General features: G+C 36.3%; 2 protein-coding genes across 6 annotated transcripts in view; one reads left to right on the forward strand and one right to left on the reverse strand.

Moving 5' to 3' along the window:
* MAP3K15 (mitogen-activated protein kinase kinase kinase 15) overlaps positions 1-16913 on the forward strand; it is a 132651-nt gene extending 115738 nt beyond the window's left edge. The window contains exons 21-29 of one of the 2 annotated variants that reach the window (XM_074300970.1): positions 171-348; positions 2267-2441; positions 3666-3851; positions 4338-4443; positions 6431-6647; positions 10818-10930; positions 14019-14128; positions 14205-14281; positions 16133-16913. In XM_074300970.1, coding sequence (XP_074157071.1) covers positions 171-348; positions 2267-2441; positions 3666-3851; positions 4338-4443; positions 6431-6647; positions 10818-10930; positions 14019-14128; positions 14205-14281; positions 16133-16220 — 1250 coding nt within the window. In that variant the 3' untranslated portion in view covers positions 16221-16913. The remainder of the gene's footprint in view (positions 1-170; positions 349-2266; positions 2442-3665; positions 3852-4337; positions 4444-6430; positions 6648-10817; positions 10931-14018; positions 14129-14204; positions 14282-16132) is intronic. The other variant, XM_074300971.1, reaches the window with a different exon arrangement.
* Positions 10779-18706, reverse strand: part of PDHA1 (pyruvate dehydrogenase E1 subunit alpha 1) — a 29823-nt gene continuing 21895 nt past the window's right edge. For 2 of the 4 annotated variants that reach the window (XM_074300977.1, XM_074300975.1), the window contains 3 exons: positions 18247-18355; positions 17419-17588; positions 10779-11281 (listed from right to left, as the gene is read on the reverse strand). In XM_074300977.1, coding sequence (XP_074157078.1) covers positions 17424-17588; positions 18247-18355 — 274 coding nt within the window. In that variant the 3' untranslated portion in view covers positions 10779-11281; positions 17419-17423. Of the gene's footprint in view, positions 11282-17200; positions 17589-18246; positions 18356-18706 lie in introns of those variants that run through there. The other 2 variants (XM_074300976.1, XM_074300972.1) reach the window with 1 other exon arrangement.

Raw genomic sequence — 18706 nt, forward strand, 5'->3', positions numbered from 1 at the left:
AATCCTTTCTCACACTCTCTTAATTTTATTGTCTTTCTTCTGTCATTTATTTTCTGTTTATTACCTTCTTATCAAATCTTCTTGAATGGATAGGAACTGAATTATTTACCTGAGTTCATATCTAAATGGTAAGCCTAATTTCTTAGCTTTCCCATTTCCCCACTACTTAGATTATACTAGGAGTGTATCACTTCCTCTCCCTGTCCAAGGAGAACAAACTGGGGGCAGCAGCAGCAGTGAGCATGGCTCCATATCCCCGGACTCGGATGTGCAACATGCCTTCTTTGAGAAGACAAAGCGGTCGGTGTCAGAAGTGCAAGCTAAGCAACATCTCTCCCAGTTATTAAGGTAAGAATGTCTCCATCACTGCTGTTCTCCTGGGGACAGCTTTTCACACACACATGGCCTGTGGACAAGCAGATGGGCATGGAATCACTAGGAATCAAATGCTTCTGCATTTAAATTTAACTTGCATTAAGTGATTTTTCTTCCATTTCTTTGTGGCACTATGAATAGGATACAGGCATGTTCTAGATCCAGAAAGAATACTGTGTTATGGGACAGACATAGCTACTGAGGCACTTTGGTAGATGGATTGCTCAACATAGAGTAGGGAAGACATGAATTTGAATCCTGCCCCAGATGCTTAATATCTGTGTGACCCTGGATGATTCACTTGCAGCTTCATTTCCCTCAATTGTAAAATGATTATAACACCTACCTCAAAAGGTTGTTGTGAAAAGCAAATGTGAATACATGCGAAGTGCTTTGCAAATCTTAAATTACTATAAAAATTCTAGATGTTATATTGTATTATGCAATCTTTTTTTTTTTAATTGATGCCAGACTCAATAAAACCATTTGGAATTTCCTTGGCAAAGATACTGGAGTAGTTTGCCATTTCCTTCTCCATTTTACAGATAAATCATTCAGCAACTTTTGTCAGGTGGCTGTTGTGTACTGAGGCCAAAGGCAAAAGTACAAGAGTTCTTGCCCTCAAGATGCTTATAATTCCTGAAGGGCATAAAATGTATGTCATATCCTTATGTAAGCATCTATAAAATAGATACACTGATGGGAAGGGAACATTAAGACGTGGAAACATTAGGAGAGTCTTCACTTATTACAAGTGTATCTAACAGAAACAACCATTTTGGCTTCACATTGACTTAGAAAAACACAAATTAACATTATCTATGTTGCATTACATTTTTATTTGTTAAGCATTTCCCAGTTACATTTTAATCTGGTTGTGGCAATACTTGCCAGTGCTACACCTAGAGAAGTGTTTTTTATATCTCTGATGTAGAGAACAGCACCTGAAGTGAGAATGGAAAGAAATTAGGACTATTAAGAGAGGTAGAGTGTGTGTGTGTGTGGGGGGGATTCATTCTAGATTGGGGACAGTTAAAATAAAGACATCAAGATTGAAAATAGAATGCTATAACTGTAGCACAATTTCTTTGGATCTAAAGTTTAGGGCATATTGAGGGGAATAATATATACTTCTGGAAAGGTTAAAGGCTCTGGATGATGATTAACCCTAACAATAATAGGGAACAGTTTATATTTATTGAGTGGAGGAGTGATGCATGAGTTGTTGTTCTTTAGGAAAGGCATTGTTCAGAACAAGGGAAAGCCCAAGGATGGCTTTCAAGGATGGACATTGCTAATAGCAAGCAGATGATTGAGATTTTCCCCCTCCTTTCCTGGACATAGTTATCACTTCCACTATATCTAAGCTGAAATGTTAAAACAATAAAAGACCTTAGAGGTATTCTAGTCAATCCCATCATTTTAGAGATGATAAAACTAATGGGGGTGCTATTAAGTGACTTGCTTATGGTCATGTAATAAATATGTGAGATGAGATTTGAACACAGGTCAACTCTTTCTGGAGCTAGAAAGAGTTACATGGATTCAAATTCTTTCTTCTTCTTCTTTTACTAGCTGTAAATAAGACACCCCAATTCTCTTAGTGAGTCTTGGTTCCTTTATTCATAAAATGAGGATAAGGATATTTACTTTCATTGAGTTGTTGCAAACATTAAGTGAAGATGTGAGAAAAGATACTAGTAGAGTATTTTGAAAACTATATAAATTTGAGCAACTATTATAATGACTTCTTTGAATTGCCTATTTTTCCTGATAATTGGGAGGGAAATAGAGAATTTCTGAGTTGGTTTGCTTGCTTTCTTCTCTTAAAGCCCTCTTTTAGCCAATTTCCTTGACATTTGCTCAAGGTTCTGCCTTGTTTTATCCCCAGCGTTCCTGATGAGAATTCTATCTCTGAAGATCGAAGCACGTCCCCCTCCCTTGAGGACAGAGACTCTGGGCTCTTCTTGCTGAGGAAGGATAGCGAACGTCGGGCCATTCTGTACAAAATCCTCAGAGAGGAACAAGATAAAGTGGCCTCAAACCTACAGGAGTGTGTGGCCCAGGTGAGGAGGTTTTAGAGAGATCTTTTTTAGGGAGACATTTTGTTCCAAGGACATTTCTTCAGAGACCTCAGTTTCCAATAGGAGCAGCCAATGAGCAGAAGTAAGGCCAGACTTGCTCTTAACCCATAAGAATTCCTGCATTTACAATAAACATAATGACATTTTCAAATCATATTCCTTTTCTTTCCTCCTTCTTTCATAAGGTCATTTTGCCAAAGGTCCCCTATTACAATGATACTGGAACTCTACTCTTGTGATGGTGAACTAGCACACTCTTGTGGGAAGTTCAAATATAGGTTGATGATAGGAATCAGAGTTCTTTAAATCATCTCTGACTTCCAAGATGTATAACTCTGGATAGCAGGCCAGCACATTTGGAGAGCATGAATCCAAGATTTCCCAAATTCCTTAGGATTCATAGCTAAGTTAGAAATGATAGAATCTGCCTCCCTCATGGGGTATTTTGTAAATCTTAAAATTTTAAGAGGGAGTGAAATGTTAATATATAACAATGATGATGATGTCATAATGAAATAATAAATAAATAATATAAAATAAAAATGAATTGTACTAAGGCTGTTTCTTTTTATTCTCCTGTAGAAGATAAATTTACAGATTCTTCCATATTATTCCCCTTCCATTCTCAATAAGTTCCATACCTGGCTCACAATTTTTCTTTCATCTCCAATTCCTGCCCTCATACTAGAAGATTTTAATATATGTCTGTTTTGATTGGCTCACTTATAAATCTGTCATACAACCTCAACTGGGCCCTCACTGCTGCCAGACAACCCTACTATATCAACTATCCCACTCTTCAGTGGTTCTTCCAAACCTTTACAAATCTCCTCATATTTCTGATAGCTTCCCCTTCCCCCATTCTCTTAACTGAGATCTTGTCTTATAATTGATTTTTAAAAATTGAGACCATTTTGCCATGAAATCCCTCTTTTCTTTTCCTCATCTAATCCCTCAGGTATCTAGCATTAGATCAGAGTCTACATTGTTTTAGATCTAAAGATGAAGCAGTTTGCAAAGGTTTCTCTCATTATAATGAGATGTGATCAAAGATAAAATTATTTTTAATAGCAGATTTGTTTGGGGGCATGTAAATTTATAGTTTCAGGGAAAAATTTTTGATTCAATGTACTGTTGCATTTAGTGCAGGTTCTTTTTTTAAGACTTGAACATAATCATGCAGTTAATTTTGTTTTATTTTCTCAGAATTCCGAAGAGTTGCACCTCTCAGTTGCCCACATCAAGCAGATAATTGGAATTTTGAGAGACTTCATCCGTTCCCCTGAACACAGAGTGATGGCATCCACTATATCTAAGCTAAAAGTGGATCTAGACTTTGACAGCACTTCTATCAATCAGATTCATTTGGTACTATTTGGATTTCAAGATGCTGTAAGTCTTTTGTCTGAGCCTCACTATTGCTAAAGAAATTTAATGAGCCAGCCCAGTTAGCTAATAATTGATATCATAACAGTCTAATGAGATGCTCCCAGGTCCTTCCTGCCAGGGTAGCTGTCTCTTCCTTTTTCTGTATTTTCCCAACTCTTGAATTTTTGAGTGAGTTGACTATGCACAAATACAAGAAGCATGTTCATTTAATGTCTCTGCATAATCTCATATGCCATGGACACAGAGTATGCTTGTGAGATTTATGAATAATTTCAAATTTGACAATGTTAGTGAGATGGCCAATATAATTATATTATATTATTATCATTTGTCAATAACTATAGCAACCAAGAAGTCTTTCCTAACAAACTATGTTTTGATGAGAGGGAATGGAGAATCACATAGTTGTATGCATTCACCAACCCATATAACAGACTGGTCTAAGGCTGTTTTAACATGATTTGTTTTTTTCCCCTACATTAATTTTAGGTGAGCAAAATCTTGAGGCATCATTTAATCAGGCCCCACTGGATGTTTGCAATGGATAACATCATACGTCGAGCAGTGCAGGCTGCTGTTACTATTCTCATTCCAGGTAAAGCTACACCCATATAATTCAAGTCTAGGCTTCAACCTGCTGGTGAAAACCTTGATTAAAGCTCAATTAATCAACATTTAGTAAGCCCTATATTAAGAACTAAAGATATACAAGGGGAAAAGACAGTTTCTATCCTCCAGGAGCTTAAAATAAAATGGGGAAACTCAAGATCTTCCTAAAAGTTCTTATAGCTTGGGAAGGTTTATTTTTCTCTCTTTCTTTTTTTCTATCCTGTTTGTTATTCTCTCTATACCTTGACCATGACTGTAATTATTTATAAGAGTGGATTAAGCTCAACAAACATTTGCTAAATCTTTGCTGTGATTCCTTCAGGGATTTCTTTTTGTATTCCCAGTGCTTAGCACAGTGCCTGCCAACAAAGAATGTGCTTAATAAATGTTTATTGACAACTTCAGAGTCAGGAAGCCTCGGTTTTAAGTCCCAGGATCTACACTTTTGATGATGTTTTAGATGTAGGGTGATACTTTTGATTGACCCCTCAGGGCTCAAGACAGCTCTCTATAATTGTAATTGAAAATAAAACAAAACAAAATAAAACAAACAAACAAAAAAAGTGCTCATCTACATTAATAGAGAAAATTATTCACCTGTATAGGGTCCTTTTTAAACAGATAAAACTATAGGTCTGATTTAAAAAAAAAAAAAGTGCCAAATACTGTATTCTTGGGGCTGCTAATATAAAGATGAGAAAACAAAGAGTCCAGAGTCCTTGCCCTTAATGAGCTGGCATTTTAGTACACAGAAGGGGGGAATAAAATGATTATAGAAATGACTTCTCCTGTTCCTTAATGCAAGTTTGCCCTAAAGAAAAGTCCTCAGTTTTCTGCTCTTTCATTTGTACCTGTGGACAATTTAATTAACTCCCCTGCCTTCAATTTTCACCCAGCAATTCTTTAATCCAATTTATTAGTCCTGATATTTTCTCCCATCACATTTCCCATTTCTAACTATCTGTTGGATATGAATCCATTTTTGTGTCCTGCCAGCACCTAAAATTCTACATGTCTAAAACTAAATTCATCATCATGAAGTTTATATAAAGAATTAGAAAGCACTATATAAATGCTAAGTGGGAATATTATAAGAAATAAGGTTTTCCCTTCTTGAATTTTTGAAAGAAACATCCATACAGTAAACAAAAACCGTCCCTCTTACATTCTTTTCTTAAATCCTCTGGACTACTCTCATAATTGATACTCACAGGTTGAGTCCCTATAGAGCACCTGCTACTTTGAATTCTTAGGGTAACTGTTTGTTTGCACTTCTAATACAAGGACTGAAAGCCCCTACTGGGTGTTTCACATTATCAGTCACACTAGTAGACACAATTTGTAGCTGAAACTACAAATCTCTTTATTCTTATTCTGAAGGCACAGCAAGCAGCTCAATGTGAACTCATTAGTTATTGCAGCCCTTCAAACCCATGTACCTTAATGCCTTCCCCAAAGAATATGAGTCAGACATACAGAAAGCTCGAAGAAAAGACTTGGCTTTCTTGTGGTATTTTCTGCTATACTAGAGGTCCCCAGCATGGAGTGAGGAGGGAAGGAAGGGTTTGGGAATTAGGAAGGAAGAATTTTCTAATGGGTTGATTGCCTAAGTTAGGTCCTGAAAGCCTTCTTTCATTATTTGAGGTTTTATGAATTCTCAAAACATGCTTTCCAATGAAAATTCAGAATTGATACCTTTATATAACAAATAACACCATTTTATATTATCACTACCATGATAACAACCCCCTCCCCCATGCTAGTAGGAATAATTAAGTTAAATAAATTCAATCAGTGAAATAATGATACCCCTTCCTTAATTAATTATAATGTAAAGAACATGCCTTTACTAACCATCCTTCTGATTCTCAAGCACCCTACTATCCCACTGCTACTCTAGCAGCAAGCTATCTCTTCATCCACATTTCCTGATAAACATCAGGTGGTCCTTTCTTTCCCCTCCATCTGGCCAGAGCTTCGAGCACACTTTGAGCCAGCCTCTGAAATAGAAGGAGTAGATAAGGATGCAGAGGAAGTAGAAGAGGATTACCAGCCAGGAGATCCAAATGGAAATGATGAACCCAATGTTGCTTCTGGAGTGAGCAGGGCTGGATCTGTATTAACCCTGGAATCTCAACATCATCAAAAACTTAACCTCCAGCTGAGCAAACTTAGACAAGAAACCAACAGGTAAGGAATATATGCCCAAGAGGAACTAAAGGGAAGATGCTGGCCTGACTCCAGGGGGAGAATTTTCTGAGTCAACATGGGCACAATAGATAACAATGTTAACAGGGGTAGGGGGATAGGGGAATCAACATGGCTGAGTTTTGGGGGGATGTCTATGACATTAGCATTGGGGAGTCATTGGGAAATTAAGGGAATATAAAACGGGGAAACAATAAAATGCTTATTTTTTTAAAGGATAGACCCTCTAAGTCTGATTTACTTATTTGTACTTGTATTTGTACTAAGACGGGGACAAGGACAGTGATTCATTATAAGAAATTTGAGCACAGTCCCTTGGAAAGAGCATTTGGCTCTGTGCTCAGAGGATCTCTTCAGTGACTTATCTATTGTCTCTTGAAAGTGAAGTTCAAATCCTCTTGGAGGACATTCAATTCTACTTTTGATGCTTGCTGCCTGTGTGGTTTTGCACAGATTACTTAATCACATCATTTCTTTCATGAGAGGGTTGGACTATAGTTCTTCCCTGTTTACAATCCTACCAATCTGAGTTACTACATTCTTTCCAATGGATAGTTTTAAAGCAGAGGTTCTTACTCTGGGATCTATGAACTTATTTTTAAAATTGTTGATAGCTGTTTTTCAATAGCCATTGATTTTCTGTGTAATTCTATGTATTTGACTTTTGTCCATTCAAAAACATTAAATGAGAAGAGGTTGTAGCTTTCATTGTACTGCTAAGGGGGTGGGGAGTGAACTATAACACAGAAGTTAAGAACCTGTTTAGAGAGATGTGGAAGGGGGGAAAGGTTATTTGACTTGCCTGGAGTCACTGAGTTCACTGTGTCAACAACAGTGCTTGAGCCTGGATCCTTCTGGCTTTAAGTTTAACTCTCCCAGCATTATCACTACAATCTCTTTCATCACTAGCTTATAAATTCCTTGAGAACAGGCTTTTTGTCTTATCTTTGTATCTTCAGTGCTCAGGGTAACATATTGCTTTAAAAAAAAAAAAAAAGCTTAATAAATATTTGCTGAATTTCTTACCTGCCCTCCTTATACAACTCCTAAGAGTGGAGTTCTCAAGTGTTTTTAGAATCATTAAAGTGGGCATTCAATATCTTTTTATTAACAGTAGTCTCATAGTAACATTGTGTTCTTGTTAATTCAGTCATTTCAATTGTCTCCAAGTCTTGGATTTTCTTGGCAAAAATACTGCAGCGGTTTGCCATTTTATAGATGAGGAAACTGAGACAAAGAGGTTTAATGAGGGTTAAGTACCTGCCTGGGAGCACACAGCTAGTAACTTTGAGGCTGGATTTCAACTCAGGTCTTCCTGTGCAATGATTCACATTCTAAGTAGAATGATGCCCTTACCATCCCCAAGCCTCGCCATTTCCCACCCTCCTTCTAGCCTATGACTTGTGATTTCCCATAATGATAAGTTTCTGTGCCAGGCTGCAACACCAACCCCGGGCAAGGTCAGGAAGGTACGGACCCATGAAAGCAATGGCTTCTTAACCAGGGGAACCTCAACAGCCTTGAAGGAGGATTTACTTTTTGTCTTTGTTCCACAGATAACGCTATCAGTAGGCTGGAGAATTCATGGTGTAACCCACACTGGGAATGAAATTGTGTTGCTGCTGATTTGATCTGCTGACTTTATTTCTTTGCCTACAAGTGGCTGCCAATAATGTCATCAGATCATATTGTCTCAGACCCTCATTATTTAAGAATTTTTTTTTAGCTTTAATGTCAGATAGCAAACCTAAGCATTAATTTAGACTTCAAAAGTAAATACTTTCAAGACATTAGATAGAAGTCCTTCCTAGGAATATATACTGAATAGCAGTTTCTCAGATGTTCAAAAGTCAAGATTGGGCATTAATGAAAGTCAAATGTATGGGGATCATTTCCCTAAAATGCAAGTTAAAGCACCAGACTGGGAGTTAGAGAGCCTGGATTGCCATGAAAGAGTTGGATTATGGCCATCTAAGTTTCAGAACTATAATTCTAGAACCCTTTGCTGATACATCAAAAATCCGAGATTTCATTGGTTTGGGAAACCTCAAATGGGAACTCCTGCTATATTGGTCATAGAGTATCAAAGGTGGAATATAAATCCGGTCTTCCAGATTCCAAGGCTGGTTTTACCTGATGAAAAGTTATGTAGAATTAATGAGAACATCACTTAATTGAGAATACCTTTTACCAGTTTGGCAGAAGGTCACTAGTGAAATGTCCCAGGTATCTGTGTTGAGAGTATTGAATACTTATCAATGACTCAGATAAAATCATCATAGGCATTTGGGAGGAACAGGTTGCAACGTGGTGGAATCAGGATGATATAAAAAGTTTCTGACAGATTGGGGCATTGTACTGAATCTATTAAGACAAAATAGGGATAAATAAAAAGTTTTGGGCACACACACACCAAACCAACTTCACACGTATGGGGATAGGGGGAGATAAAGTATTTTGCCTGAAAAAGATCTTTGGTTTTATGAGTCAGCAGTTTGTGATGTCAGCCTGAAAAGCTTATGTGATCTTGAGTTGTGTTAAGACAAGCATTGCTTCTGAGAAATGGGAGGCAATATAGTCCCTTTATACTTAAACCATGTGTAGATTGTGTTTGCTTTAGGGAGCCACAAACAAGGATAAGCTAGAGTATTAGAAGTGGCAACCAGGAATGTGAAGGACTTTGAATTTGTGTAGGAGGATAATTTGAAGGATTTGGGAATGTTTAGCATGGAGATGCCTCAGGGATATGATAGCATTCAACTTTGTGAAGGACAATCAGATGGAAGAGACTTGTTCTGATGATTCTAACAGAGCAGTAAAAGGTTCATTGGGTACAAGTTCTAAGGCCAACTTTGGTTTGATATCAGGAAAATCTTACAAATGTCTAAAAATGGAACGAGATGCCCAAGGTGACAAGGGCTTCTTACTCCTTAAAGTCTTTAAGCAGAGATTGGCTGACCCCATATTATATATATTATATTATGATTATGATATGGGTTGAATTTGATGGCCCTAAAATCTGAAATTTTGTGACTTAGTCTGATGGAGAAGCAGAAGAGGAACATTGGATCTATTCTACTTAGTGCTGTTTACATGCTTATTTTCCTAGTAGGAGCTGAATCACTTGGTTTCTTTTTTCTCTGTTAGAGTGAAATCATAATGGCTTTCTTTTTTCTGTACTGTGGACACTTCCTTATCATGCTGAGTTGACTCCTTTTAGTAAACTTTTGGGAGGGCCCAGTTAGTATCACATTATATGTGAGCAGGCATGGTGATATTTGTTATTGAAAGGAACATAAAGACTGATAAAATCACAAATCTATTGACTATAGCTATGCCTAAGAAGTATAATGGGCATAATGGTTGGAGAGCTACACTTGGAATCAGGGAGACTTGAATTTAAATCTTACCTCGGATAAACTCTGTAACCGTTTTTAGGTAGACAGGTTTATGTGAACTTTGGTGGTAAGAGTTTCCACAAAAAGTGTCCCAAACCAGTGAAATTTAGGGTTCTTGATATATTGGTAAAGAGTCCCAGAATCATAGATCTAAAACTGAAGGGGACCTTCAGTTTGCAAGGAAAGGGAAATTGAGGTCTAAAAAGGGAAAATGACTCACCCAGTTACAATGTAGTAAGTGGCAGATTGGTGATTGGAATCCAGGTGTTCTGTCTACAAATGTATGCTTTTCTTTGTTACTGTCTGTTCAACCTAATGTAATTAATTGGTTCCATAAAAATTTGACTTGAGGGCAGATAGCATTATAGGTTAAATATATAAACAGTCTACAAGGATTAAGGAGATTTCTGAGGTACAGGCCATCCTAGGATGGGCTTGTCTCAGCTTTGAGGTCTTAAGACATAGAACATGATGGCAGAGATTATTCTGTTATCTTAAGGTTATTATAAAATGACAAACAGTTGTTGGAGCAACATGGAACTAGATATACCTGTATTTAAAAGTTTAGTGGAAGAGTGGTTATTCATTGAACATGGGTAAACAATTAGAAAAAGGGTCCTTTAGGGTCAGGATATGGTTCAATTGCCACCCTAATCTGTCCCCTACTAATTCTTAGACCATTCTTTATTTTTTTCTACACAAAGAAATGTATATATATTATATATAACTTTTTTATTTTTATATTTTTAAATAGGCTTTTGGAACACTTAGTTCAAAAAGAGAGAGAATATCAGAGTTTTCTACGGCAGGCTCTTGAACAGAAAACTCAAGAATTGTATCTCCTTCAGTTACGGTCCAAATCTTCTGGTGAGATAATTTTCTACTTGCTGAGATTTCGGTGCATGCTATATGATGAAGGGATGCACATCTGGAATGCCTGGGTACTCAGCTGGAGGGGGCAGAGTTATAAGGTGCTTTGATCACCTTTTCCACTTTTTAAAAGCATTCTCAAAAGTTTTCTTTAATAATCCATCCCTGAATCTTATGAGGAATTACGTCAACTTCATTGGTCTATAGTTTAAAATATACACCTCATTCCTTTTTTAGAAAGCTGTAAAAATCAGGCGACTTGAAGACAGGCTCTCTCTCCCACCATCTCTTCACTGCCATTTTTTCACTATTTTCAATCTGTGTTTTCTTATTTGAAGGTGATTCTCTCTGACAGAAAACAAAACAGAAAAGGAATTGATTAGCTCCAAGTTACTGTTTTTCTGTTAGCCGTTTACCACTTTCCCATCAGTTCCCATTCCTTTCTTGACAATCTTTTTGTCAACAGCCCATGATTGCAAAAGGTCCTTTTCTGGTCTTTATAATGTTTGCCCTTGTTTCTATCTCTTAAACATGCTTCTTAACTTCACTTACATTATACATATACACACACACACACATATATATATATAACATTGTTAATTAGAAATCACATAATCTAATTAATATCACAATATGCATTCACACTGGAATCTTTTGTGAACATGGGCTTTGTAATGCTTATTATGTTGGAGCCTCCCTTCTTTACAGGGGAGCAGGACATTGGAATACCAACAATCAGAAGGACTTCTGAAGCCCAGGGCTGCCTGACATTTCAATGATCCTTTGAGAGTGAATTCAGCCAAATTGGAGAAGCCTGTAGCTACCAGAAACTACTCAACCAGTCTTGACCAGCTCAAGGCAAACCTTCACCTGCAGCGCAGACTCAGAACCCTGTTCACTACTTCAAAACCTTTGCTCCTTGGCATATCGTATCTACAGATATCTTCTCCCTTAACTCCCACTCTCTGCTCAAAAGCCTCTAAAAACTATATTATCTTTTCCCATTGCCCTTTGAGCAGCTGAGAACTCTCCTCTGCCCCCTTGCAAGTTATTCTTCTCAGACAATAAATGCACTTGTAATCTATGATCAGCCTCTTTAAATTTTAGGGTCTTTTTGGGCCTGGGAGCAGTCTTTCTTTTACACTTTAGTTACTAGTTATTCCTTCTATATTGTGAGGATTAGGGGTGCCTCCCACAATCTGGAAAATTTTTAAATAACAACACATTTTTTTGACTCTCCAATTGTAGTAGTAAAGAAATCTAATTTTTTTTTTCATTTATAGGTTGTTTATAGCATCTTATTATAAAATTTGGATAAGTATTTTATCATAGGCTCTGTGTCATCTGCTGGCTTCTACAAAACCTCCCTCCCACATTCCCATCTAATTTCTTTTTTCTTTTCTTGCTGAGGCAATTGGGGTTAGGTGACTTGCCCAGGGTCACACAGCTAAGAAGTGTTAAGTGTCTGAGACCAGATTTGAACTTGGGTCCTCCTGAATTCAGGGCTGGTGCTCTATCCATTGGGCCACCCAGCTGTCCCTCTCCCTCCATGTAATTTCTTATACTGGCCCATAATTATTGAAACTGCATGATGTGGAAGGGATAATTGTACCATCTTTTGTTCTTCTTGGTTATTAGCTAGGAATCAATAAGTACTTACTTATACATTATGTTACTTACTAGGCCTTATGCTAGAGGCTGAGGATGCAAAGACAAAACAAACAACCAAACAATCTAATACTTCCTCAAGAACGTTATATTCTACTGGGGATATGTATATGTGATGAGTTAGGGTTTGGGGAAAATACACACATATAGAAAATTAAATTTAAAAAAGACATAATTTCCAGGGGAGGTCATGTTTGATAGATTGCTGCCTTTATGTTGCAATAAAGTTTGTAAAGTGCTTTTTTATAAATATATCATTTGGTCCTCACAAATACAGTGTTATCCCCATTTTACAGATGTCTAACGTAAAGGAGTTATCAACAGAATCGGGGGACACAGTGAATAAAAAACATTCATTTACATGTGGCTTCCCTAAATGGAATGTAAACTTCGTAAGGGAAGGGACCATTTTTGGCCTTTCTTTTTGTGCCTATTGCTTACTTAGTTCACAGCCTGCTGTTTAAGAGGCTACATAAGTATCTGCTGATTGATAGCTTGGAGTGAGATAAGGACATAGGTGTGAGGAAACTGAGCATAGAGACTAGGGAACTTCTGCCTTATTTCTCTTAGAGAATATAGAATATTAAACTGGGGATAAGTACCTGAGCAAGAGGAGGAAGTTAGGGAAAAGCAGAGGCAAGGCTTTGGTTCTGTCTAATGCTCAAAGTGTTGTAGTCACCAGGTCCCTTCTGTTCTGGGGCTCGCTCCATTGTTGATCATCATCTTTGTCAGAGTGGGAGTCACACTGGTCCTGGATGGAGGACTTGGTGTAAAGGGAGAAAGGTGGTAGGACAGATGGCAAGTCCCTGGTCCTTCCTGGTGGTTGGCACAGGATCAGTGAGAAGGCCTAGCTAGTCACAGAAGGGAGGTCTAAAATACTCATTCACTGCTCTGCTTTGGACATTTACAGGATCCTCCGCCCAAGTATCCATTTCATTTTCTTTGTCTTGCAATATCTACTCCTATTTGACTGGACTCGTTTACCCAATGTGGAACCCCCTTGGTTTATCTGCTCATGTTTTGAGCCCTTTCTTTCCCTTCTGCTCACTTTCTGACTCTTTCCCTTTCCCTGGAGGTAGACTTCAAGCCATCTCTGTCTCCTCCCACATACCTACCCTGTCCCAGTTTCTCAGTTATCTGATTGCACTTTATTTGTGGCCCCAAGTGTCACAAGTAAACTTCTCAGCCAGAAACATTTAGCATTAATAAGATTTAAATCCCGGTCCTCTGACTTCCTAGGTCAGTGGTCTTTTCATTGCCTCAATGATAGCAACTGATGATCTGATCTGCCATTTAGCTTTTGTGACTTACCATGGCAAAACCTTAATTAGCTTCCATTTTATATCTACATTCAGCTGTGGCTCCTTTTGAAGAAACCACACTTAGTGTTATATAAAATTATTTTTAATTGTTACAGATAATCTGGTCACTCCAACACGACCTCTTGAATCACAGGTACACAAGGCAGATAGTGAACTCACAGACTGGTTGAAATTACAAGGAGCAGATGCTAATACAATTGAAAAGGTAAAATATCCACAAAATTATGGAAAGGCTAGGTTCAAAAGTTGATTCCCTCTTATATATTTGGTTTTTCTTTCAGATTGTTGAAGAGGGTTACACGCTTTATGACATTCTTAATGATATCACTAAAGAAGACCTTCGATATCTTGGACTTCGGTAAGAACACCTTCAAACCAAAGCTGGAAGAAAACCAGCTAACCCAGAAAACCTGAAACTAGAGTGAGGAATGGTTTAGCAATAGAAATGGAGGCCATTGGGTCCAGGAAATCATAAAGGAGAGAAAAGGACCCACATGTGCAAAAATGTTTGCAGCAGTTCCTTTTATGGCAGCAAAGATTTGGAAAACGAGCAGATGCCTACCAGTTGGGAAATGGTTTATGGGAAGATAATAGAATATTATTGTTCTATAAAAATAATAAACAAGCTGATTTTAGAAAGGCCTGGAAAGATTTACATGAACTGATACTGAGTAAAATGAGCCAGAACCAGCAATATGTTTTATACAATCACAGCAAGAATGTGCAATGATCAACTATGAAAGACTTGGGTTCTTATCTCTCCCATGGTTCTCTCCTTTTGTTGACTTCTCTCCCAACAATTCATAAAGCAATGTATATTAAAAATAAATTTTTAAAAAAAAGGAAAAAAAGAATGAAGGCCACTAACACTGTTAAGGGCCCTGTTGGCCACATATTGACTCAGAAAACTTAAAACATTGTTTCTGAAAGTTTAATTAGATAACAGCTGATGGACCATTGCCAGGTGATGGGCAATAGCCTTTTCTATTCTTTGTTCAGTATTTCCCAATTACATTTTAATCTGGAATGTTGCTTACCAGATGTGACTTTTGGGCAGCATGTCTGACATTTATTATAGAGGGACTTTTCCAAACCTGGAATTCTATAATTCTTTGGCCACTCTAATATAAAAAGAATATACTTAATTCTGAAAGACAAATTTTTTACTGTTTGATAGAGCTTTTTTTTTTTTCCCTACATTGAGTTCCCCTTCTAACCAACCACTTTCTATTCAGCCTATCATAATTTGAGTTGTTTGGCAATGGCACAGTAATTAAATAATGTTACTTAATAGAATTACTATATTCCTGACCTGACTTAATTAGTAGCATTATGCTAACTTTTAATGACACTAACAGGTCCATAAGAAACCTTACTTTTTTGCTATCTTTAAATTAATCTGAGGCAGCTAGATGGTATCCTGAGAGAAAGTGGTAGACTTGGAGTCAGGAAGATTTGTATTCGAGTCCTGCTTCAAATAATTAGCTGTATGATCCTGAGCAAAGAACTTAAAAAAAAAAAAACAAACCCTTCCTCAGTTTCCCAGTCTATAAAATTTGAATAATAAATCCATAACCTTGCAGAGTTGTGAGGCTAGAGAGCTTTTTACATATCTAAATATGTATTGTTGGACGTTCAGTTGACTGTGTGGATGGTAGGTTAAAAGGAGAAATCTGAGGCTGGGAAACCAATCCAAAGCTCTTGATTAGGCAGGAAGGGGGTCTGAACTAGGGATGCTATGGGAGGAGGCAGCAGACAGAAAGATTTGGCAGCTGACTGGATAGATGAGTGACTTAAAAGTCGGGGATTAGTACAAGGTTGTAAGCCAGATAAATGGTGCCCTTGACACAAATGAGATGCATCAAGCCTTAAAGAGTACCCTGGATCCTTGAGTTTTCCATCTTAAAAACTACGCTATTGAGTGGAGAATGACTAAGGCATTACTTTTTTTTATTCCTAAAATGAAGCACTTCCTGAGATACTCTTCATCTATTTTATGAAACCATAATTATACCACACTACTAGATTATGCTCCTTGGATGATTTAGATTTATAATAAGTGAACCATGTTGACTAAACTAATGCCAACTCTAACCCTAAATACCTAAGTCACACCCTCTAATGAATTGTTAAAAGCTAATGACTTAAAGATCAGAACATGTGTCCGTTTGTTTAATGAGACCTTTTTTTCCCCCCCAAATCTTTATAGTGGTGGTCTTCTCTGCAGAATCTGGAACACTGTCTCAAAGCACCGACAACAGCCTTGTGAACCCTCACAAATCAAACATCTGATTTAATCACAGTAAAAACAAAACAAAAAACCCAAAAAAACTGTGGGAATGAATGAGTTAAACATTCCACATATTTCTGTTAAACTTCCTGTAAATATGTATACAGATTTTGCTAATTTTTACGCATTATTGTTCAATAGTTTTATTGTTCAATTAAACAAGTAGTTATTTTACAAAAATGGATGGTATTTGGAATATATGTAATAATGATTACATTTATGTAAACTGAAATATATAGATACAAGATAATTTTATATATATATAAAATTGTGTCATATCCAGCTAAAGGAATCTTGGTTTAAACATGCCACCTGAATTTTTTAAAAATAAGATTTTAATTTACTAATTGAAATATGTATATTTATGTTTTATAGCACTTGCAGGGAGAGTGAAAGAGGAAGAGGTATAATCAAATAACCATCAATTGTTAGTACTGCACTTTTACAGATAAGCTATTTTAAACAATCAGTATAGGAATATTTCTTATTGTTCTTAAAAACTTGAAATTTAAATGTGAACATAGTTTTCAAGAGAAAAACAGCTTTGTGTTTACTTACAAACAGAAAGTAAATTATTTGATTTTTTCCCACTTGTTATATTTTTAAAACATGATTTGGTTGGGAAAGGAAACTCAATACTCCATCTTACAAAAACATAAAGGTAAATAGAGTTGTTCTAATAAAATCAGTCATAGTGACATTTGACAGAAATGTTCATTTTAAATTGTCATGTTATTATAAATTATGTTTTGAAGACTAAAAGCATTTTTTCCTTTCTGAGTGTATCATTTTTTGGAAGAACTGAGTAAGTAGAGTTTCCCTCAAGTTCACAAAATGCTAATTAAGCAAATAAAGAAAATGTATGTTAAGGGTTTTGTGCTTGGGGATAATGCATTTTTCTCCAGCTATGTCACTTTTCCCCCTAGTTTTTCTAATCTATTTTTTTTTAAAGGCAGGATTAAAGTGTAAAATAACCACACAAACTAGTTAACTGGTTCTATTCCTTTAATAAAACAATTAACATAATGTATAAATATAGCATGGATGTAACTAGTTACCTTGAATTTAAGGCATAGTATCTTCTAATGACAATGCAAAATGTTTGGTTTTGGAAGGTTCACCCCTTTCCTTAGATCTAACAATTAGTTTCTTAAAACTGAGAAGATAAATTTCCATTAAAGGCCTTGTATACATTCAACACATACTTCCTTTAGCTGACAGATTTGTATTTGATCCACTGATTTGCTCCTCGAACTTCAAAAGGTGTATCTCTGGAGTAGATATGATAGCCTAATTCTTCCAAAGGTGGTTCTGGATCCGCTGTAGCAAACTGGGCAGCATCCTCAATCTCTTTCCTTACTTCAACATCAATTTCCTTTAAAAGTCAAGAGGATTTGAATTAAACAAACCAACTTTAATTAATTGACTTAATTAAACCAATATTCTTTAAGTATTTACTATGTACAAAATGCCATTAGCTGCTTGTTGATTACATGAAGGATGGTGAATGGTACTTCTATTATTTCTACAAATTAAAAAGATAATACAGGCTTATAATGAGAACTAGATGTGGCAAAAAATTTCAGTTAGAGTTAGTATTTCAAACCATTTTTGAAAATGCTTACTTTCAATGGTACACTGTTTATAGTTTCAGTCAATTGAAATATTTCTGTGATTTTATGTAAGAATCTAAGATTCTTACATTCAAAATTTTATTAATAATAAATTCTGCTATATTTGAGCAATAGCAGCAGCTTAACTGAGGAGCTTCAGTTAAAAAAAAGAAAAAAAAGAAAATGATTGCTTCCTGATTTTTTAGGTCTGGAATAAGTCCTTTTCTAGGGTTTAGGGGTAACTTTACCTCAAGCTTCTTCCCCTCTACTCTTTTCCCTCCCTCAGGACATAAAATATATATATATATATATATATATATATATATATATATATATATATATATATATACCCAGGAACAACAACAAAAAAAGGCAAACTTGCTCAAACAGGAATGTTAGACTACTGTAAATTGATCTTACCTTTAATTCTTCAATACTGGCAAGATTGTTGTTAACCATTCTGTCTTTTAGAAGCATGATAGGATCACTCTTACTCCTCACTTCCTGAATTTCTTCCCGAGTACGATAACTGTGTTGTAAAACAAAGATTGTAAAACAGTCATTATAAGAGAAATTCTTCTAGAATAGGAAGTGATAGCATTGCAAAATATAAATCACACACATTTGGTCAATATATTAAAGCAAAAAAAAAAAAAAAAAAAAAAAAATCTCAGAAATTTTGCTATCTTTTATTGAAATACAGGGAATTATAATTCAAATTGTTGACTACATTTTGATTTGTCAGAAAAATCACTAACTCAAAGGAAAAAGAACCTGACCTAAACATTTAGAAAGTTATTAATTTAGTCTTTAGTATCTAGGGGATCACAATCTAAAAGGAGATACAGAAGTAAGGGAAACATGTATGCAGTAATTATTG

Source organism: Sminthopsis crassicaudata, chromosome 3 (genome assembly GCF_048593235.1).
Source record: "Sminthopsis crassicaudata isolate SCR6 chromosome 3, ASM4859323v1, whole genome shotgun sequence".
In the NCBI taxonomy this organism is placed as follows: domain Eukaryota; kingdom Metazoa; phylum Chordata; class Mammalia; order Dasyuromorphia; family Dasyuridae; genus Sminthopsis; species Sminthopsis crassicaudata.